At 47.3% G+C, this 23,388-nt stretch overlaps 1 protein-coding gene across 1 annotated transcript; it reads left to right on the top strand.

Annotated features, from left to right (window-relative positions):
- Window positions 1-682: 682 nt before the first annotated feature.
- Window positions 683-14,063, top strand: BRAP (BRCA1 associated protein). The gene is made up of 10 exons (XM_009700471.1): window positions 683-880; window positions 1,687-1,876; window positions 3,390-3,503; window positions 4,011-4,159; window positions 6,399-6,474; window positions 7,115-7,253; window positions 7,740-7,849; window positions 9,553-9,642; window positions 11,553-11,656; window positions 12,918-14,063. The coding sequence occupies exons 1-10, from the start codon at window positions 696-698 to the stop codon at window positions 13,276-13,278; spliced, it is 1,518 nt and encodes a 505-aa protein (XP_009698773.1). The 5' UTR covers window positions 683-695; the 3' UTR covers window positions 13,279-14,063.
- Window positions 14,064-23,388: the final 9,325 nt, after the last annotated feature.

The raw sequence follows: 23,388 nt of genomic DNA, 5'->3' as shown, positions 1-23,388 counted from the left end.
GCGGAAGAGGAGCACAGCACTTCCCAGGCGCTGGTCCCGCCGGTGACAACTGTCTGTCAGTGCCGGGCTGGTGGAGGTGCTGCTGGGTTTGCGGTCTTGAGTCGGTCAGGTGCTATGGCAAACAAGTAGAGAAGTGAAGGAATGTGCATTGGGGTCTGATAGGGGTTATTCCTGGCAAACATAAACACTCCATAAAGGTTTACTTTATGTTAGGCTATACTGCAGGCTGGTCAGTGTTTTTCTTGCCAGCATTGCTGGTCCGTAGCAATGAGACCATTCAGCTCTGCAAGCATTTAAATTCCCTGATAGGAAGCGGGTTTAAAGATGGAAATGTCAAGTCTTGTCAAACATCCAGGCTGCCATCAGAGCAGCTGATGCCCTTGCCCCTGCTCAGCAAACCTGTCCCGGTTGCTTTGTGTTGATACCGGTGCCTGTTGGGATTTCACTGGGCACGGTACAAAAACTCACCTAGCTTGATCTGCAGCGCTCGCACTGGGTGTCTGGTAGCTCTGGAGTTTCCCCTGGGACAGCAAAGATGAGAGCTGTCTCATTCTGCTGCTTTCCAGGGTTGTAATTTGACTTCTCAGAGTGCTGTTGGGTACATGCAGGCTGTGCTTAGGGAACAGCAGACGTTTGTGATGCACCATTAGTAATGTGGAAACTTTTGATTTGTAAAAGATGAAACAAAAGCTGCCATGGAAGGAAGAAAATCTTCAGAGACTGCATCTGCTGAGGACAAAAATAAACATGACGATCAAAGTAAAGAGCGTGAGGCTGCTCCAGACTCACCTTCAAAACAGCTCCCTGACCAGATTTCCTTCTTCAGCGGGAATCCCTCAGTTGAAATTGTTCACGGCATTATGCATCTGTACAAAACAAAGTAAGAATGCTTGACTAATTGTAGCTCTAATGGGAACAGCACTCCTGAATAATGCTGCCACCCGGAAGGGTGAGTCGGTCTCCCCGACAAACAGGAAGGGTGACTCGCACCTGGGAGGGCAGACAGATCCTTGTGTTACTGGTTGAGCTTGAGGCTGGCCCGGGTCTCCCAGCTGCAGGTGATGCAGGTGGAGATGGCTTGTGCCAGGGGCTGTAAGAGCATAAGAAAAATGTGGGTTCCTAAAAAATGGCATTAGAAAGGCGCTTCTCAAGGAATCCCACAATTCTGTTGTCATCTCTGGGATCCTGGTGGCAGGCCTGAGGAGCTGTCTGAAGTGGGAGATTTCATCCCATATTTCAGGGATTACAATTCCACGCCATCCCCCTATAATTGTGTGAGAACTTCTATTTTAGATGTTCCTGAAAGCTATCAGGAGATACAAAATGGGCATTTGAAATAATAACAAACATTGTTCCCTTGTTCTAGGAATAGTTCTGAGCATCTGTGGCTTGCCAACTTCAGCTGTTTTTATAGAAAAACTGATGTCAAATTATTTCTGACGAAACCATTGTTTATTGGAGTTGCCCAGTTTAATCCTTTGCTAAAGAGTAATAGTTTCATGTGGATATGCTGGACGCTTACCACAACCCCTTGCTTCTCTTCCTTAATATTTACAAACGTGCAAAAGAGGGTTAAGATTGACAACAAAGTTATTGTAGTAACTGCAGCTGTTGGAAATGTGATGTGTCCAGCTGTGCCATTGTCCTCTGAATTGAGATGAAGTTGGGTCACTTTTGTCTTATTAGCAAGATGACCTCTTTAAAAGAAGACGTAAGGCGCAGCGCCATGCTGTGTATCCTCACGGTCCCTGCTACGATGACCAGCCATGACCTGATGAAGTTTGTGGCCTCCTTCTATGAAGTAATTGAGCACATGAAAATCATCCGAGATTCCACTCCAAACCAGTACATGGTGCTGATAAAGTTTAGCTCACAGGTAAGGGCTGGAAGTCCCTTTGCTGTAGAAGGGGCTGCACTCTCACATACAGTTGCTGTTTCAGAGTGCTGTCTGGCTTCACTGGCCAGCTGCTAGCCAAGGTTGCACTTTACCCTCGGAGAAACAGTCCTGTCCTATTGCCTAGAGTTTCCTGGGGCTGCTGACTAGGATTAGTCTCACACCTTCACTTGGAGGCAAGTGTCTGCCATATATTTTAGCTTTGCAGGATATTTTAAAAAAAGTAGTAAGGATACACAGTTTTCTGCTATCTCGGAGCACATTAAAAAAGAGAGTGGTGCGTTGTACTATGCTGAACAGAAGGGACCTAACCAGTAGGGCTTCCTTTGCATTTTAGGACAGACTTGTTCTGCTTTTCTGAGGAGCTGGGTGGTCTCACAGCCACTGCCAGTACAGTGTGAAAAGCACACTTGCCCCCAAAACTGAGAGCCTAGGGGATGAATTGATAACCAGATAACACAGTTTGCTGCTCACAGGTCTTCTTGAACTATGTAGCTCTGAGCATTCCCCCTGCCAATTCCTGTGTGGACCCTCTCACTTGTACCTTCTTTTCTCCCAACTGCAAATGACCTATTTTGGGGTTGCGGGAGAGGTTTTCCCCAGCCATGAATGCTCGTGAGATATTTCCCATGCCCCGTTGTGCAGGTGCACTATTTGTGTGCATTTTGCGCTATTTCCAGTAGTGGCAAAGATGCATTTTATATATCGGTCTGTCAAATGACATGGGCAAATGCCTAGTGCTAAACAGTTTTGCAGCAAATCAATAAACTTGTACTCAAAGCACCCTGAAATTCCTGTTTCTTAGGGAATTCCGTGAAGCCCTGTTCCCCAGTGACCCCCAATAGCTGTGTCTGACGGTTGCAAAAGCAAATCTCAAGGGCCTTTATGCTTCTGGCTGGAGGGAGCAGGAATATGGGAATCTGGCATTTGGCTAACTTGCCTCAATCTGGTGTGATAGTTTGCAAGAGAAAGGGTTTAGGGGAGGTTACTGAGTGAAAGTGGATGATGTCTTTGACAAGTTTTGTTTTGGTTCTGCCTCTTTGCAAATGACTCTCGGGCACGGTTCAGAGCATGCCTGAATTGTGACCAGTGAAGTGGATTCTTTCCCACAGTTAAATTGTTGTTCCTTTCCCTGACACAAGTGTCCTGCAACGTGGCCCTCTTAAATTTTTGCAGAGACCAAATTTGCTTTGCAAATGCTCTGAAATTGCTGACAAAGGGCAAAACAGATGCTGAAGGGAAATTTTTTTTCTCAAATATCACAGTAGCTGTCACTGCTGTGAACTTCACTTCTTGTCTTCAAGTGGTACCGCTAAAGCCAGTGCCAAAATGCAATGCCTGCTGGCAGGAGCTGACTGTCTGAAATATCTCCTCTGGTATTACAGGGCTTGATGGAGGGGAGAAGAAAGGATACAGCAGATTTCTCCTCCTCTTCCTTGGTTGTATCAGCTGCGAATTTGCTCTTTTTAACTGGCTTCCTTTGTTTTGTGCGCAGGCTGATGCAGATAGCTTTTATATGGCATGCAATGGCCGGCAGTTCAACTCTATAGAAGAGGATGTTTGCCAGCTCGTGTATGTGGAAAGGGCTGAAGTCTTCAAATCGGAAGATGTAAGTTTGGTTTTGTTTTGTTTTCCCTTCACTTCAGAGGATTTTAACAGGATTATTTGGACTGGGCAGAATGCTGCAAGAACTGCTTAACTGCATCAACGCAAACCCCATTTCCCATTCCAGTGACTACTTGGGAGAATTTGTTTGGTGACTTCATGGGCTTCACACCTCACCGCTGGAGTATCTCTGACCTAAACCTGCCATGGTAGTAGATCTAGTGAATCCAGAGAACAGAGTGGGGCTGGCTGCAGATGCAGCAGCCGCACAGAGCCTGTGCTGTGATGAGGATCCTGGTTGTGGTCTAGTGAATGTTCTGGATCACTTTTTTTTTTTAATAAATTTCTAACCATTGTGTAGACTGACAGGATTACTTTGTAGTGTTTTTGTACCCTAGTGCCAGCAGTAACGGGAGAGAAGTTTGACTGCCTTTTTTTTTTTATGTGGGTTTTTTTAATTTATGGTGATCGGAAGGTGCTGAGCAAGTTGCCTCTTCTTGTTCTCTTGAAGGGGGCCAGCCTACCTGTGATGGATCTGACAGAGCTCCCAAAGTGCACAGTGTGCCTGGAGAGGATGGATGAGTCTGTGAACGGGATCCTTACCACACTGTGTAACCACAGCTTTCATAGCCAGTGTCTGCAGCGGTGGGAGGACACCACGTAAGCGGCTTTTCTTTATTTCCACATCTAAAACTCTGTTTGACTGTGGTGGTTACATGCTGACAAGACTGGCTCTGCTCATCAGAGTGTCAGGGCAGGAATAACTGCAAGTTCTAATGCTCTTTTTTTCCCGTTAAGGAACTCCCAGAGAGAAATCTCCCCGTCAAAAGTAATGAACAATGTTTCCTGTAGGCCTCACTGCTAAGGCAGAAGGGAAGTTGTAGAGTAATGCCAATCATTAAAATATTTGTAGGATAAAAATTCTGAGGTAAACAGTACTGCATGCACACACGTCCCTGTTTCACTCAGTCTTGTGTGCCTGGTCATTTGTTTCCTTGGCACAGCTGAGGCTGCGCTGCAGGCAGATCTGCCCAGCTGGCTGGAGCTTAGGAGTCCTTTTGGGAGCCCTGCAGGGCAGCGGTCTTGCCCGTCTCGCTTAGATGCTGGGAGAGGATGAAGAAGAGCTGGGCAAGAGCAGGTGTATGGGGAGACAGGACTGAAAAGTGAGATGGAAGGAAGGGAGGATGACAAGATCACTCAGTAAATTGGGAAGGGGAGGCAGCTGCTCTAGACGGGCTGTGTTATTCAAGGTGGGCATGGGCTGAGCGATGGGAGGCCATGTTCCTGGCTGGGGTAACTCACCTGTGTTGCTTGCTGCCTCAGGGAGAGCCTCCGTGGCACTGCGCAGGGCTAGGGTTGGACCTATGGCTGTCCTTAAAGCAGCTCTTCTTTTCACTACTGCTAACCCTTTCCTGTTCTCACTCTTACCATCCTTTGCATCCCTGTAGATGGGGATTTGAGTGTATCTGAGCTCCTGACTGCAGAGCAGTCTGGCCCCCAGGTGCTGCTATCAGTTGTGCATATTTTGCATTCTTCTGGACACTGCTGTTTTACTGCACTTCAGGCAGTCACAGATACTGCAGCAGAAGGCTGCCGATCATCACTGTGTTTTCTTCTCGTGTCAGTGGTGCCCCTGATTGCCTGATTCTCTGATGAAGTCTGAAGAAATTTTAGCCCTCCATGTATCATTTGTAAGCCAAAGTAACAGAACCTCAGTAAGATTAATCAGATTTGTAGCAATTCAAGTTTATGGGCTGCTTTGCTCCAGAAATCAAAACCAGTTTAAATTTGAAGCAGTGGAGCTTAGCCAGTGTAGGAGCAAGATCCAAAATAGCGCTTAAATATCTAATACACAATTTAAGCAGAACTTATGCTCCCAGTCTAAAAGAACGATAAAAGAAAATCCCTGTCCACTTTACTTAGGCGCCACAGAGGCTGTAAGTGCCTGAATTTCTCTATAAAGGTGACTGCAATCCAATTGTCTCCTCCCTTGAATATTTCTGTAGCTTATCTAGCAGCTAATGAAAAATACATAAACGGTCCTGGCAACAGGAGGCGCAGCCTCGGTTACCCTGCTCCCTAGCTGAGTTTCTAGTGCTTAGGGTCTGGACAGACGTTCCTTCTGGTCTTGGGTCTTCTGTCTTTCTGGCAGCACAGTGGTAGAGTTTCAAAAGAAATGATAGTGGGGTGCTTGCTACTGATTCTTTTAGGGTGGGATGTTCTTCCTGGAAGGGCTGAGACCGAATCCGTTGGGTTGGGGTGAAATTGAAGCATCTCCTCATCTCCTTAGGGTTGTTTTAAGTACTACGGTATGTTTGCAAAGTGTCAGTACCTCCCTCTGTTACTCAGCTGTCCTCAGCAGTGTGTAGTTACAGTATCCTTCCACAACAGTGTGTAGCTGCTGCATAAAACCCTGCAGGTAATGGAGAACTGAAGCTGTCGGCAGCCGTCCGGAAGGGCGATGTTTAGAGATGCGTAACATATCTATACAAGTGCTTCTTGCAATGTTTATGGCTGAGGCAGGGAAGTGTTTCTTGAGCTCCATCATGGCTTTTTTGCTTACTGGCAGAGGCTGACGTTGCTGGCAGCCCCACTGATGCTCTTGGTTGCAGATGTTCCCTGCACTTGGACTACAGCAAAACCAGATCAAGCTGAGACTGTGAAATGGCTTCGGAAGAACTGTTCTTTGTTCTTCTGTCACTTACTGGCTTAAAACCAGTAGCCTTGTGTGGAATGGAGACCAGTTGGAGTGGGGTAACTGTGAACTGAGAGACGTGCGCATATAGGGAGTGTCCCACTGCATAAGGCATTTACTTTGAGCTCTGTGGCTCTCTTTTTAATTACTGTAATATTAAGATGGAGCTCCTTGTGTCTCATCATGATGCTTATTGCCCTCTAGGTGTCCTGTCTGCAGATACTGCCAAACGCCTGAGCCAGTGGAAGAGAACAAGTGTTTTGAGTGTGGAGTTCAAGAAGTAAGTAGGTGGGTGGATGGTGAGTGAGATCTAGACTAGATCTGACTGCACAGCAGCTCTAGTTGCTTTTGGGGTTAATTCTGTGGCTGCTTTCAGGCTGATTTTACCAGCCAGTGGTGTATCTGCTTTCCTTTTGAGTTGAAACCAGTACTGAGAAGGGATCTTACCTCCCAGGTTTCCTCTTCTGACAAATCTCTCTGATTTTTAGAAAGAAGCATTAGCAGGTAAGCTGATCAGAGTGTGCGCGATGAGTATGATGGCAGGCAGCTAAACTAACACTGAACTTGGTGCTCCCTTCTAGTCTGCGCTCTTCAGAGCTTGCTTTTGTGGTCCTACTGAGGTGCCTCGTTCATTAGTCAAGGCCATTCTTCCATCCATGCTTGTGGTAATCTATCAACGTGTCCAGCACCTGCAGGCTTGTAATTGGCTCGAATGAGCAGGTACCTCCTTCTCTTTAGCCTTCCAGCTGAGCAGGGCTTCAAAGAAGGAGGAGGAAAAGCAAACACTGTTCACTTTCTGAGGAAGTGACTGGACGTGCGCAGCATCAGCAGGCCGTCTGTGTCAGATCACACTTTCTCAAAGTGCTGATACCACCACTTGACAGTGATGTATATACAGAGCTTTCTTATTCTGTTGACAGAACCTTTGGATCTGTTTAATATGTGGGCACATAGGCTGTGGCCGGTACGTGAGTCGACACGCTTACAAACACTTTGAGGAAACCCAGCACACCTACGCAATGCAGTTGACCAACCACAGAGTCTGGGACTATGCTGGAGGTAAGAGCTCTGTCTTGCCCTCTTGTAGGATGACCTTGTTTGTAAAACAGCTTTCGAGACCCCTTAGTAAGAGTACTTGCAGTAGAGTTTGCTTGGAGATTAAGGGGCTTGCGTCTGTACGTTACTTTTGGGAACATCCATCTCTTCTCTAATAGCAGTTTTTGTGGGTCTGTAACAGATGGAGGAGGGAGAACATGATTCTGTAATGAACCAGGGCGGTCCTGTAGTCTCTGTGGAATGTATTTGTTACTCCCTTTCCATCAATTTGCCCTGAGGTATGGGAATGGGCTGTTATAATAAATATCCTGTAAGGTGTCTGTGCAAAGTCTGCTAAATAACAAATACATCTGTTGTTGGCTTTCTGCCTTGCTAATATGCTGTTGCAGCAGTCTGCGTGGTTAATTGTGCTGCATAAAGTATTTCCACTGGTGTCAACCTGGGTGTTCTTAAGCTAAAACTCCCTGTGGTTGAATTTTCTCTCTTCAGATAACTACGTCCATCGACTGGTTGCAAGTAAAACTGATGGGAAGATAGTTCAGTATGAGTGTGAGGGAGATATGTGTCAGGAAGAGAAAATTGATGCCTTACAATTAGAGGTAAATATTTTGGCTTGTTGGACTCTGCATTGTGCTGCTGTGTGGAAGTGTTTCAAATCCAGATACAATGACAGGACAATTACATCAGCTTATGCAGCAGACCTGCTCCCTGCATGTAGGCAATCATCTTCAGGCAGAAGCAGGATGTTTTTACTGCTTTTTTTTTTTTTAAAAAAACAAGCAAACAAACAAACAAAAAACACCAAACAAAAACCAACCAACCAACAAAAAACCCACTCCAAAAAAACCTTTTCTTGGCTCTGCAGAGCCGATGCAGCTAAGTGTAAGCTGGCTGCAGTTTCATCCTGTGTTCACTGGTAGATTGAAGATTAGCTGGTTATGCTGCTACAAACACTCAGGTCATTGGAGAGAGAAACGGGTCCGAATGCCCAGACTCACTCACCAGACCCTTCCTAGTGGATCTGTGACTTGGCTTAGGAGCCAGGATGTGTATGGAACTGTCAATTTGAGTAGTTTAGATTGTAAACTGAACAAGTAAGTAGGAATCCATAGCTGTGTGCTTACCTTGGCTATCAAAGCAAGCTGACAGGCTCATCTGATACCAGCCCTGTTCTGCTCCCTTCTCTTGAACAGATAATGATTTATTTTTTTGTACCTGTTGGCCAGCTTCTCCACCTTAACTAGAAGGGTAAAGCAGAGAAACTCAAAATTACTGCTCCACTGAGCAGTTATACTGCAGCATGACTTCGGCTGCATTAGACACAAGGGTATCTGAGGAGGAACAGCCCACAGAGACGAGACTTCATAAACTTATTGCTCAAATAAATATTTTGTTGCTTTTCTGTGAATTTTCTGAGTAATGCTTAGATGCTAAACCAGCTATTTTTAACCCTTTTCTCTGGGAGGTTAGCGCTTAAAGTATGTAAGACTTATCTAGCTTAGGAGATCTAAATATTTCTAGAGCGAAAGAATTTGGCAGTGTATTTTGGCACTCAGATATTACTGAGAGTCTTCAAGGCTTTTTGCACATGTTTAATTCCGTAGTGAATGCCTAATCTGGTGCTTATTAGCCTGATAATAAGAAATGATCATGTTTTCCAACCTTCTCATAACTCAGTTGCGGAACCAGAAGGGAAAAGGTGGGATGTAAGGCATATATCCTTGTTCAGATGCCAAAAAAAACATTGGAATGGGCCATAGATGTTGGAGAACAATAATTGTGAATAGTATAGCACAGCTGAGGGTGTTTTCCCAGAGACATTCTTACAGTGAAGCTAGATATGTGCATTTACCCTTCTGCCTTTGGGTTTGGGGCTGTGAATAGAGAACTCGGCAACTCACCTTTTGGGATCTCAGACTCTCGTGACAGGGATGGTTGATGCTTTGTTTTCCTGTGGAGTGTAAAACTTGTAGAGATTTATTGCTACTGCAGTGAAAAATGTGTCTCCTCTTTAAAAAGTTCTTGGTGTGATACTGCGTTCAGGTTGGGGGAACTTAATCCTTGCGGTTGTGCTCTGAAGGCTTTCCTTGATTTCAAAAAAATCAAGTGATTTGATTTTGAAGTCAAATTGGTGAAACACATCTGCTGGATCTGCAGTTTGCACGTATGTTCAGAATGTTCTGTATGCTCAATTTCATCTGATTAAATTGATTTGTATATTGAAGCCCTTTGGGCTTCTTAATCAGCATAGCCACCCTTACGGAAAAGCTGACTGTTCTGTGTATATCTTCTGTGTTTATAGTACTCATATTTGCTAACAAGCCAGCTGGAATCACAGCGAATCTATTGGGAAAACAAGATTGTCCGAATAGAAAAGGATACGGCTGAAGAGGTGAGCTCTGCTCTGGACACGTGTGAAACTCTGCTGAAACAGGCCCCTGGATGCGGTTAAGTTAAATGGGAGGTGGAGCTGTTCAGTCTCTCCTACAGCCTGAACGTTGCGTGACGTGGGCTCGCATAGCCTGTTTCACTACCAGCTGAGAAAATTGGCTACAAGATATATCCCTTATCTCGATGCTCAGATCTAGCAATTTGCTGCTCAGTGGTGCAGAAGTAGGTAGATTGCCACCTAGATTGAAGGTTGATTTAAACGTGCTGCTCAGGAAACTGCAGCAGTGGTGAAAACAAGCCTGTGCTGCTGCAGGATCCCTGCTTGCCGATGCCATCTGTCTCACACTGACATGTATCTCTAGGGAAGGTTACTGTAGCATAGACAATATGACTTTAATTTGCTGGGCTGCAGAAAGTGGAAGCTGTCTTTCTGCTCCAAATACATATTGATTTGCCCTTTCTTTTTGATCCCCTATCTCTCCTCATCACCTTTTGGGAAAAGTTCAGAGTCTCCTCCTATAAAGCATCCTGTAGGGAGGACTGCTTCAAAATGTCATGAGCAAAACTCCAGTGGGAATATTTTAATGCTTTTCACTCTACATAGATCCTTTCAGCTAGGTTTAAAGAGAGTCAGGATTTAGGGTTCAGTCCTTAACTGAACTTTCTACATGACTTCTAATTAACCATTCAGTATCTGCAGTTAAGTAGCATCGTAAATGTAGAAATTATGACCATTGAGATAGTGGTCATTGACCTTGGTCTAAAGAACAGTCCCAGAAATCTTATGGAGGGCCCTATAAAAGGAAAAGATACAGCAAAAATCATCTTGCACGTGACCAGGAAACAAGCTCCACAAAGCAATTTCAAAGTGAAACGACTACGATATATGCCACAAATGTGGTTTCATGTTTAAAGATCCTTATGATTTTATTCATGCCACTTGCTCCATGTAAGTCTTGTCTGGATCAGTGCCACTATGCAGTGTATTGCATTATCCGTGCTCAGGCTACTTCCCCAAATTAACCATCAGCTGCATAAACATTCACTGATTAAGGCCAGAAGGCTTCAATCCTGCTCTGCATTGACTCTGGCATCAGTGAAGGCACCATGGGTGCCGACACTGGCATTTATCCAGATTTCTCCTTCAGGAAAGCATTTTTCCTTTAAATTCCTGCCTCCGCTACATACAAGCATGCTTTTGACACTAATATAGGGGAACCAAGTATTTCTGTCTATAAATCTCCTGTAAGTTAGAGGTTTTGATGCGTTCTGTGCAGCGTCTAGAGAATGAGAGCTTGGTTTTCTTCAGCAGTAGCAGTCTCAAGTTGTGAAGTAGATGTGAAGAGGAAGCCGCTGTACGTCTGTTTCTGTTTGCATTTTGCATGAGTAAGATATTCGTGTCAGTAGGTCACTGCCTTATGACGGCAAGCTGCTGAGTCACTGCTGAGCAAAGTAGCATGTCAATTTTCAGACTTTGACCATACTTATTTAAGGTTTAGTTTAAAATGAGCAAAAGCCCGGCATTGTAAATCCTTAAGATGGAAATGTAAGTTTGCTGACAGATACAAAAACGTGTGAGAGAATGGCTAAATGAATGCTTAACTGCAGTCAATAAGAAGTTAAGGATCTGATGCAGCTTTTGTTTGAATGGGGTTCCTGGCACAGATTTGCAGCCTGAGTTGCTGTTCTGTGTGAGCAGCTTCCACGGCAACGTGGTTTCTTGTTGGGGTACTCCGAAGTGTAATGCAGAGGGTCTTCATCAAAATTAAGCCTTTTGTTCACTCAAAACTTTTGCTTACCTGGATATAGAAATTGGTCGAAGTCTAGAAACCACTCCAGAAAATTGAATGTCATAATGAACGTGCAGAGGACTTTGATCTGTTTGAAATGCCTGTGTGTTTGTTTTTACAGATTAACAACATGAAGACCAAATTTAAAGAGACCATTGAGAAGTGTGACAGTCTGGAACAGAGGCTGAATGACTTGCTCAAAGAAAAGCAGTCTGTCGAAAGGAAGTGGGTACCGTTGCCAGGCTTAGTTCCATACAGCCATTAAAACTCCACACACTGACATCCAAAAATAAGAAAAAAAATCTTGCTATTCCTGGGCAATTTTGAGCTATTTAAACTGGTATACTGAGAACACAGCTTATTTTAAAAAAAGCTCTCATTTCTGTAGGTGTTCACAAATGGAAAGTGCCTGTTGAGTGGAACACAGCTTTTGGGCTCTTGGCTCTTTTCACATGGTCTGCATATTTAGCATTCAGTAATCCTTCCTCTGCCTGCTCAGAAGTAGATGCCAGTCTGTTTTGCAATTGGCGGATACATCCAAAGAGAAGCAATGCAGCTCAACAGAGGGACCTCACCCAGCACAGAGAAAAACGTAGATCTTGGGAAGTGCCTAGGTGAAAGATGTCGAGCGTAGGGACTGTGGGGATTGGGGTGTTCCAGCTCCCTAGGTGGGACTACCTGCTCTGTTCCTCCTAGCCCACCGGGCCCCTGGCACTGCTGCCGCTCCTGCAGTCCTGGCTGGAGCAGGGAACCCTGGCTAGTGAGCTGTGGTTTGTGCCGCTCACCTTGCTGAGTGGCAAGGAGTCTGTGTATGATGCCAGCAAACTTTCAGGGCAAAAGCACCCAGTTGTTAGGAGCAGGGAAGCGCTGTCTGAAACATGAGGCTACTGATAGCCTTGTGGGAGCGCCTTTCTTCTGAGAGAAGTGGTATCTTTAGGGTCTTGTACTCGGAGCGTGGCAAGAGCCAGGATCTGGGAATCCCTGACTGCCCTTAGCTTTCTCAGGACCCCATGTAATCTCTGTGCCCTTTCTGGCGCTTGTTCCATAAGTTGCAGATGCGTGTTCAAGGTTACAGTCCCGTGCTCCCAAACACACCCTGCCCTTTGCCTGCACTGTTGGCATTTGGTACAGGATGGAATTGCCTAACTTGCAAGAGAAGGGATTCTCACGGGTTGTGCGTTTTGAGGGACAAAGCAAGGGATTCTGCTTCACAGCATGCTATTCCGTATGCAGGTAATGCCATGCAGGCAAACAGGTGCTAGTGAGCCTTCAGCTGGGTAGAAAATCCTAGGGGGATTTCAGAATCCTCTTGTGTTGCCTCCCCTTGCCCATCTTTTGCCAGAAGGATAGCTTCCAGGAGGTCTTGGTGGGGCTGGGGACAGCTAGGGGTCAGTTGCCCTAAGGGATTGGAAATAAAAAGGATGCAGTAGTGGTTTTGACCTTGGTGTAGTGCACTGCTTTCCTGACTTGTGCTTCTATTTGTAAGGTGTTCTCAGCTGAATAACAAAGTGGCTAAACTTTCCAACGAGCTGAAGGAGGAGCAAGAACTGAATAAGTGTTTGCGAGCGAATCAAGCCTTGCTTCAGAACAAACTAAAGGAGGAGGAGAGAGTGTTAAAGGAAACCTGTGAACAGAAGGACCTGCAGATCTCTGAGATCCAGGAGCAGTTGCGGGATGTCATGTTCTACTTAGAGACGCAACAGAAAATCAATCACCTCCCAGCTGAGACCCGACAGGAGATTCAGGAAGGACAGATCAACATCGCAGTGGCATCTTCTGCCAGCTCCTCCACGGGGGGCACGGGCAAACCTTCTTCCAGGAGAGGCCGTGGCAAGAGGGGCAAATGAAAATCGCAATGCTCTGCTCCCAGACTGAAACTGGCTGTGCTGGTGGTAGGCCAGGCTCACCTCTTGGGACTCTGGCTGGGTACACCCAGTTCACTAAAGCTCAGCTAGAAATTGTCTTCAGAGCTGCTCATAAAACTGGCTGCCAGTCAGTGGAGGTGTCTGTGGTATTTAAAAGCATTTCACTGCACTATTTAGCTATTTTTAGGCAGATCTTAATGACCATTTTGCCTTCCTACCTTTTCAAAGCCCCTCTTATCATGCATTTGACTTTCTTCTTGGAGAGTGTACTGTTTTGGGGTGGGTGGGTGTGTACATGTTAAAGATCGCATTCCCTACGGGGATGCTGTAGAGTAGGCTAGGCCCAGTGTGTAAGGCTTCTCCAGTTCTTCTCCTGGATTAAAAGTATTCTCAAGTAAGAAATGATTTTATTTAATAAATGGTGTAAATTAGATTATATACATCTCCTCCTAGTATGTGCGGTCCTAACACTGCAGAACTGCTAGTGCAGGAGTAGAACTGTAGTTTGGAAATAAAAAGGAGTGAGGTGTGGAAAATAAACTCTCTTAGTGGTGTAAGAAACTGAGCGAGTCCTAAAGGCTTGTAATCTAGGATATTAAATGCTTTAAGGGGCTTGGCTACTATCTCTTTCTTCATTGTAACGATGGCCTTTGAAAGACCAGTGCTTGCTGCCTTTGGGGCAGAAAGCATGAAAGTTTTATATTCTGGACACTGATGACTGTGGTTATTTTACAGGCATTTCTACAAATTAGGTAGAGCCATCTTTGCGAAGACTGATGCCCGTTATGTATTAAAAGCTGCCGCAGTGTTCTGGCCCTCCTGGAGCAGGCTGCGTGTGCGTTCTCTCCACGAGCTGCACTAGGGGTACGTTGGCATAAGCTCCAGTGCTGCTGTCCTCAAAACGAGGTGAGGAGAATGACTAACGCAGCATTTTAAAAACTCTTCCTACATGCCTGTACCCAGCCTTTGCCATAGCTGCCAGCCCGCAGTTGTGGGGCTGTGGCGGAGCGGAGCACGGTGCCCAGTGACTGCGCCCTCGCCACTAGATGCGGCTGTTGTTTCCAGTTCCTGGCATCACTTGGCACTGCCTGTTCTGCTCTGAAACGTGGCTCTGGCCAAAATCTTGGCTGGCAAAACTTTCATGTTGTTTGCCCCAAAGGTACGCAGATCTCGTAAAGGAATTTGTGGACAAATCTGGGGATTTTTTTGGTTGGTTTTCACTTAAAATATATAGTAGACTTGATGCTCTGGGGTGGGAAGAGTTTTCCCCTGGCTGGAGAAGCGACTGTCCTGGTTGCTGTGTTGCGCTCGGCAATCTGAGCATTTAAAGGCTAATCCTGTATTAAAAACGGCTGGGGGTGTCCCACAGTTGTCCTTTCAGACCACAGTGTGATCCTTTCCTGTTGTTTGAACTGCAGGAACAGCCGTGATCTTAGTCTGTAACATTGAAAATGCGGCTCAGACTTACCAGCTCCAAACTGGAACGAAGAAATAAAACAGCTAGTCCTTTATTGCTAGAAGTTGTTCTTTTTGGCCAATTGAAAGGATTGAGTTACAATAAATAGAATGACTCTCGGAAGGCGAGTCGTTATAATCTGCTTCCTGACTTTATGGACTGGAAGTGTTGAACTTCCTCACTTTGAAATACAGGGCGCTTGTTAGTGCACTCATTGCATCCACTGCTTGGGTTTGGAGATCTGCCCCAATCATCTGGAACTTCTTCTACCTTTTCTAACTTTGTAGCATGAATGTACACTAACTCTTTTCTAGTGTGTGGATTGTACAACCAGGCCTCTGCCTTCTGTAAATTATTCTAAGGACCTAGAGATGTACAAGACAGCTTGCTCTCCTATAGAAACTATTTTATTTAAGATCTATTTTTACACCATCTAAGATCCTCTGACCTTTTGCTGAAAGCTTGCTTTGTGTAGAACACTAAGATGCTGTACTGTATCTTGGAATTCATTTTCAAAAAATGTGATTGAAAATTAAAACGGCGTGCAGTATTTTTGTTAGCGTATTCAACTGGAAGAGGAGGGAGGAGATGGCAGGGAGAACAACAAAACATGCAACTTACTCTTTTGGAAGCCGCCTACTTTTTAACTCGAAGGCAAAGCTGTCCAAACGAGCTCTGCATCATGTTTGGGTTGGGGGGAAACTTTGGTTCAGCTGCGCTGATGTGAGCAGATAAGGCAGGGTAATTATCTCTGGCTCATGAGAAGTGCGCAGCTCATGCAGAAAAAGCAAGGGTTGTTGAATACTTTTGCATTAAACCAAATTACCCTCAGTCCTTGAGTCCCTTCTAGCTTCTCCTCTAAAATCATCCCAGGTGACGAGGCAACCTGCCGTGTCTATCTGGGTGTTTATTTGCTGCGGTAGATCAGCCGGGCTCGCCCCCATCTCCTGCTGGGTGAGGCTGAGGGCACACTCCCTTGCCAGACTTCCCCCGCAGTGGCACCACGCTCTGTCTGGCTGCAGGGCAGAAGCAGCGCCGATGTGGTTTGCCCGCACGTGGCCCATGGTGAAGGGAAAAGTCCCAGCGAAGGCCAGTCTGTGACTCTTCCATATCCATCATCCGGACAGACACCCGAGTGCCTGGAAAAAGTGGTGGCACTCAGACTTCTCCAGCCTGCAGTCAAGTTTTGACATCTGCAACTCGAACAACAGGTCAGCTTTGTGGCCGATGACTCAGTATCACCACAGCAGAAGGTTGCAGCAGCACAAAACTTCCCCCAAGCACTGGACAGCTGAGATTGGCCAAGCTCCTCCTATGATTAAAAACCCTAAAATAGACTTTTTTTTTTAACTCATGAAAGAAACACACATTCCTCACCCTGATGAAGAGGAAAGGGGTTTTACTGTCTCTGCTGGTGCTGTGTTGGGTGGCTGGAGTGGTAACAAAGAGAGCTCTAGGGTGAAGTTCGCCTTGGCACTTGCCACGTGAGCTACGTGGCAGTAACGGAGAGGAGCTGTTCTAGCAGGAGCAAGAAACGGGGGACCTGTTCTCCCCCAAGGGGCCGCTGGTGGCCAGCATGTCCTGTGAGCTTCCCTGGATCATGCTGCTCCTTCTTTGCAAAAGGTCCCTGATTCACAGGCTGGCAGAGAGCGAACAGGACAGCAAAACAACCTGTGAATCTGTGTACATGGGCAGGATGGCAAAAGCTAAAATGCCCAAGGCGGCCCAAGAGCCTCCAATGTCAGCTCTGTGGCGATAGCACCCACCTGCTCGTGCAAGGGTCGTCGGGGACTGCAGGAAAGGCTGCGGGATGTAAAATGGCCAGGGAGAAACACAGATGGAGCGGAGTGACAGCCAGAAGTCACACGAAGCTTGGCAGAGTTCTCCGTGCTTTGAGGATGCTGAAATGATTCACTCCGGCAGCTGTTCCCGAGCAAGCAGAGGGAAGAGGCGGTTAGACAGGGTGATGGGTCAGCACGGCTTCTCATCGGCTGGGAGAAGCAACACCCGCAGCCAGAGGGATGGCAGGGACAGAAAGGGCTGTGCGCCCCAGCTTGGAAGTGAAACGTAGGGCAGCTCAGGGTGAGCAGGGGCCCAGGGCTCAGCTGTGGCTGCCTCCTGCCAGGGAGGTTCCCCATGAACAAACAGCCAAGGCCAGACTAGCAGGAGGCAAAAGCAGCGCTGCTTGGTGGGGCTCGACTCGATAGCAAGGTGGGCTTCCCACCCACCACCTCCCGCACCTACAGGGTATGTGCCCAAGCTCATACCCTCCAGCACCCACAGGGTATGTGCCCAGGATCTGCCAAGGGTGGGAGTGGAACGCAGCACCCATGAAACCTGCGGTCACCTGAGCTCCAGCACGCCCCGGTCCCTCTGCTGATGGGTTTCCATGAGCCCTTTTGGGGCCAGCCCAGCAACAGCCTGCAGGGCCCCCCCCAACACACAGCCCGGCCGGCCGCAGGTACCGCAGTTTGGGGGGAGACATTTGGCTGATACTGCTCTGTTACGCATTATTCCAGGGACTCATTAATTTTTTGGTGGGCTAATTTGCCCCTTGGGAAGAACCTCTCCCTTAACACCAATTAATTCCCCCCATGACACTGGTTCTTCTCTTTTAGGAGCCGAGGTCCTGGGTGAAGCGACATGTCTCTGGTTTGGGCCCAAGAAAAAAAATTCACACGGTGCCGCTAGCAGAGCGGACACGGAGTCACCCCACGTGTCTGTGGGTGGGTGTCCATCCGTCTGGGCAGCTGGAGCACCCCACGGCCACGCTGTGCTCCCTGCGCCTGCCCCGCAGCCAGCCCAGGCCCCTCCAAGGGGACACACTGCCACCCCACCACCCACTCTGCTCTGTTTAGCTTTTCACTGGAGCCCAATTTCCTAAGGCCCCGTGGAAAATTCCTGCCTCCATCTGCCCCAACCGACTTGTCTGTTCTTGTTTGAGCTCTAAGAAATCTGCATCCATTTCTCCTAGGCTTTGCTCCCCCCTTTTTTTTTTTACAATAAATGGACATTTTGGTCTAATAATTGTATTTTAAAGGTAGACACATCCAGCTGATCCACAGAGGGTCCTACCCCAGGACAGTGAGCCATGCTTGGAGGGGAGTTTTGCAGCACAGGAGGGACATTTGTGTACTCATTCCCCAGCCTGAATTCCTGCACACATTTCCCAAGGCAAGAGCCAACTCTATGCGCTGGTTCACTTCAGCCTCCGAGAGGCAACAGCAAAATAGCGACAGGTTTCCTTGAAGCAGGAAGCAATTCGTGATATTTGCTTTCATTTCAAGCCCAAGTTAAAACCCCACACCTAACACTTCCCGCTCCCGCATCACCCTTGAGCAAACATTATTTATAGCAGCAAGCAGCATTTATAGCTTTGCCCCTTCTTGACCTGGAAGCAATTGGTTAATTGAGTTAGACAACAAACCTCAAGACACTCACATGGTTTCCTTCCACCTTCTCGCAGGGAGCTGGAGAGTCAAACTCCTTCCAAGCTGGTTAAAAACATCAAACACCTCAGAGAGAACAATGTTTATTGCCCCACCAGGAAATTGGTCCCTGTTGAAGCTTCTTCAGGGCTGACAGCTCCTCTAAAGCTGCTGCACCTGGAGGGGTTGCTGCCTTGCTGGAGTTTGTTTTGGGGTAGGTGCTGGCTCCTTGCAGAGGGTTTCCTGAGCTGTGCTGAGGTTGGGAAGCAGCAGAAAGCTTTGCTCCTTGCTGCTGCTCTGAGCAGAGGTGTCTGAGCTCACCAGGAGGCTGAGATTTTGGTCTTTTGTGCAGGTTTAGTAACGTGATGATTTTGTGGTTGTAGAGGTTATCGGGGTTTGTGGGCTTGAGGGCAGGGGGATGAGGATGAGCTGTTGTCTTGCTTGTGCTGTGTTAAGCGTGTGCCTTATTCCCAGCCTGAGGTCCCTGGGGCTGTGCTGGTCGGTGGTGCAGGGCCCTGCACTTTCCTTGTTATCTGAAGGTGGCACTTCTGTGGTAACGCTTCTCTTCTGCCTGCTGCTGAAGCGGCTGTGCTCTCAAAAGTGCTTAAGGGGAGCTGTGAAGCCCCCACGTTTGTGCTTGGGAGCGTGCAGGAGCCTGCGCTGGGCTGGGAGCTACGGGTGCTCCACCTAATGCTGGTGAAAGTTGCAAAACATTCACAACTCCCACCTGGCTGCCCCAGGCTGAGCGGTCAGGCTGCCTTCATGCATTTAAAGAGGGCTTTCCCTGGAGGTAGACTGCAACTCGGCTGTTTTTCTTGCCTATTATCAGTGTCTCTATACGGTGGCAACAGTCTTGAAGGACAAGGTTGCTGGAGGACACGCCTCTCCCGCCCAGTCTCCCTCTTCCCTCACATCTCTATTTATATGTGATTTTGTGATATTTATTAAGTTTCTATTGCTGTGTGATGCTCTTGGGTGAAGAAGCGCATTCTCTTGCCACGTGAAGCAGTGGGGTTTAAGCATGTGAAGGAAATCCACCTTGGTGGGCTCCTTCTTTCTGGGGTGGTGGGAGACCTCCAGTACAGGTGTGAGTGAGGTTCTGAGATAACTTCGTGGTCTCGGTGCCTGAGCTACAGTAAATCAATTTAGCATATAAAACATGACTAGATTTCCTCAAACAATTCCTCTATGGTACCGGTAATCTTAGTCCAAGCAGAATTAACATAGACTGGAGAAACTCCTAGTGCTGTTGGCTTGAATCATGGTTTGTATGGAGCCCCAGTTGGAAAACCTTCTGTGAGGGCTGGAGGAGCCGAGTGGGAGATGCGGCCAAGCGAGATGGGTGAGCTGGAGTTGTCCACAGGAGACAGGGATGCCGCTGCAGCCAGCGGCCCCACACCGATGGAGCGGGAGCTGGCCAGTCTTGTCTGAGCACAGCCGTGCCAAAAGTTTCCCTCTGCAAGGAGGAGCAAAGAGGACTTTTTCCAAGCAGTTCTTCTTGGCAGCCTTCAAATGTGCTCTGGCTTCACTGGAGCAAAGAAGAAATCCCAACTGGATCCTGCTTGCTCAGTGAAGGAGCACCAAGAGCTGAGTGCACCCCTGGGACCCGGGAGCTCCTGACCTCCACCCTGCACGGACATCCCCCTGCAGCTTCATCGCAAGGAGCCAAACACCTACTCCTCCTTCCAAGAAATCAATGGGGAGGAATGAACAATGGTGTAAAAGCTGAGGTTTATAGGCAGCTGGGTGGGAATGTAGGCAGCACACTGAAATCACGGCATTTTCCTCTGCAGCGACTGGAGTCAAACTGCAGAAGCAGTTAAGAGGATTAGATATTTTTGATCATATTTGCAGCTGCACAAGCTGTAGCCGAGAGGAGAAATCCAAATGCTTCGTCCTGGGAAGTGACTCGGAGCCTGGAAGGGAGCGCTCCCTCTGGACCCCGCATCTGGGTATGTGCTCAGGCCCGGCTGTTTGAGAGAGCTACGAGGAGCTGCCGTTCCTACAGCTGAAGTAGTGGCGCTTGGCTCCCTTGAAGACCCAGGCTCCTGTGGAAAACTCACTGCAAGCCAGCCCGGATGCAGGGCTCCGAACTGCAATAATGTCTCCAAAATGTCAGCTCCCACGCAGAAGGTCTACCTCTCCCAAGTGCCACAGCCTAAACGAAGAATACTTTAGAAGCTCTGCCAGGTTTAGACCCAGATGTGAGAGGGGAGATCCCTCCCTGGACATCACTAAGAGGATTTCTTAACAGTTGTCTTAGCACTGCAGTACTTTAGCAAGGAAAACTAATTTCACTGTAGAGTTAAGTTTCAGCATGTAGTTCTCATGCATTTAGCGCTGTTACAGTCCAAAGAAAAATACCTGACCATTGCCTCTGAAGCTGAGCCCCGCAGAGATGCTGGTGATGCGCTGCCAGCACTGTAGTAGGAAGCTCCCCTGCTTTTCCCGAGGGACACCTCCAACGAGCCCTTGGCCCCCACAGCAGGCAGGATGGGCTGAGGAGGAGTATGGAATCCATTAAGCTCTTTTTTCCAATCTTAAACAAAAACGTGGCCTTGTAACCGAGGGAGAAGACATCACTCCTTGACACACGTGCGTTTGCTGGAAGCGCTGGGCCCTACTCGTAGAGGCTGCCTGGGGTGTTCCCGTGCGGACGTGGCAGTCCTTTCTCCACGGATGGAGCCTCAGATGATGCTCCTCGCTGGGGCAGGCACCCTTCTGAAGCCACAATCCCAGATCCGAGCCCCAGGTGTAGCATGTCGGAGGAGAGGAAGAGTTCCGCATCTCGCTGCCAATTTGCCTGATGATTTTAGCACAGAGTCTTAGCGAACAAGAGAAAGAGTGCCAGAGGTAACAAATTCATCCCTTTCCAAGTGCGGTCATGTGGTAGTCATCTGCCAAAAACATAAAACAAGATCATAATCCTAAATTTGTCCTTTGAATGTACCTGTGCCTGTTCTGCAGTAGTTTCCTTCTAATCCCCAGGGATTAATACTGAAGTGCGTTCAAACATCTGAGGTGAAGGGGCACAGTGGAAATTCCTTGCAGGCTGGTAATAATAACTGAAAGCTGCTCTGTGAAGCAAACCTGAGGCTGACTTGGTTTTTAATGGACATCTGTCTGTAGGGGGAAAAAAATGCCATGGCAACTGGCTTTTTTGTTGGCATGCCTGCCTCGGCAAAGGGATGGGGAGAGGATGGGTATTGGGGGGTCTGTGTAGCTGCTCTTGGGAACCATGGAGGTACAGCTTGATGAGGCTGTGAGGCAAAGGTTGTTTATGCTCTGTGAGCACCAGATCTTGAGGGATTTAAGAGCTAAATCTTGGCATAACGACTGCTTTGTGTGCTGCTGCTTAGCAGGAGCTAGGCTGTGTTCCCCCCTCCCTCTTCTAAAAACGTGAAATCTAAAAGCGTAAAGTGTTTGGTTGGAGGTTGCTCGGCAGTTTGCTGGGCAGAGTTGGTGTCTTCCAGTTTGCATCTCTGTCCTGAAACAATTGCTAGGGAGCTAGAGCATCGCCATACAGGTCCTGGAGCTTTGCCTCCCGAGGAAGGAAATGCCCCTGTTTAGCGTCCGAGGCCGATGGAAACTGAGAGCAAGGTTCATTAAAATGTTGGTTATAGGTAAAATGAGCTCTGGCACTTCTGTACCTCTCTCCTGAGCTCCGTGGATGTTAGCGTTTCCCTTCATCTCCTGTTGGTTGCAGGCGAAGCAGCTGGCGTGCATCACTCAGCAGGCACATCTGTCATCCATGCCCTGTCTGAACTGAGCTGGAGGGGGTTGCTGGTGGGCTGAGAGAAATTGGGAAGAGATGGCTATAAAAGTGCAAGTGAGGATCAAAAACTGTATCTGATGGGAGCGGGTCTCTCCTTGGAACTGAGCTGTGAATTTGAGGGGCTGCAGACAATGAGAAGACACTGTGCAGAGACGAGGGTGGGGAGGAAAGGCAGAGGTAGGCAGCAGTTGTCCCGCCTGGTTGGTTTGGAGCTTGGGCTTTGGTTCTGCTCGTTGTCATGTACGTACTTCTTTCTGGTTTGGCCAGTAGTGTGCTCATCAGTTAAAACCGATGGCAGCTTTGCTGATGAGCTAATATCTTATCTCTCTGGGAAGTGTTTCTTGTGTGTTAGAGTACCTGCTTTGTTTTCCTAATGTCTTTCCAAGTCTTTGGAGAGACCTGTGCCCATAGCACTGTTCACAAAGCTTTAGCCTCTAAGAAGAGGGTTAGGGATAATGGGACTGAAGAACAGAAGTCTTTAGGGAAGAGAAAGCACGTGTGTAGAAATGCTCGATTCTGTGAGCTTCTCTAGCAGCGGATTTTACTTAAAATAAATGCCGAGTGCCTGTCAGTTGTCCCTCTGTAGGCATGCATGTTTCATCCTGTTGAATGCTGTTGAAGATCACCCTGGGTAGCTCAAGGAAGAGAGCACGACAGCTAACAGCAGGTTAGATCAAGGAAATGTTACATCACGTAGCACTTCCTGGTAAGTAAGGGTATTATCAGACTCATTCATCTTCGTATGCAAATACAGCCTGCACATGTAGTCACAAATCTGAATGAAAATAGTAGTCTTGAAAAAGAGTAGCTCTAACCTGGAACGTGGACAGAAAGGGCAAACCAGAGTGTGATTCTCCATTAGAAACTGTTGCTTTTCTTTCTTGACCATGGAGCAGGTGACTCTGAATCCTGCTCATTTCTATAGCTAGACCACTGCATCCACTGTTGGCTGTCCTTTGTCACAACCTCATTTGCAACCAAACTGCCAGCCATAATGGTAACGAATAGCAAAAAAAGTGAGAAATTGATAGAGCCAAACCATAAAGTAATAAATACAGAATATTGGGAATGGTGGGCTATCAAAAAAGAGTGTATGCAGGTAGAAGTAAAGGGAATGGTGTGCTGTAACAGCAGTATAATCTAATTACGCTGGAAATTTGGGTAGTCCACTGTAGATGTGTGCTCACAACAGAAAGGTGAGGAGCAGTGTCTGCGCCGGCGGTTACCGAAGAAGCTGGCTGCCACTGGAAACCAACCTGCAGGTTCTCTGGTGGTCATTACTGCCAGCGCTATTTTAATTTGGTCACTTCTATATTTGCTTTTAATGTGTTTTTTTTCATAAAGATGCTGCACAAACAAAAAAGGGAGGGCACAATGAAAGCCAAACAGAGCTTAACAAAACAAAGAATACATTGAAGGAGAAAACAAGTCAA

The sequence above is a fragment of the Cariama cristata genome, unplaced genomic scaffold, assembly GCF_000690535.1.
Source record: "Cariama cristata isolate BGI_N322 unplaced genomic scaffold, ASM69053v1 scaffold23395, whole genome shotgun sequence".
Lineage (NCBI taxonomy): Eukaryota > Metazoa > Chordata > Aves > Cariamiformes > Cariamidae > Cariama > Cariama cristata.
Note: the sequence above shows the minus strand (reverse complement) of the source record. Positions and strands in the feature narration are given on the sequence as shown.

Coding starts and splice junctions, on each gene's coding strand:
- BRAP (XM_009700471.1), top strand. CDS start 696: ATGGAAGGAAGAAAATCTTCAGAGACTGCATCTGCTGAGGACAAAAAT. Junction 6,475..7,114: donor TTGAGTGTGGAGTTCAAGAA/GTAAGTAGGTGG, acceptor TTCTGTTGACAG/AACCTTTGGATCTGTTTAAT. Junction 7,850..9,552: donor TTGATGCCTTACAATTAGAG/GTAAATATTTTG, acceptor CTGTGTTTATAG/TACTCATATTTGCTAACAAG.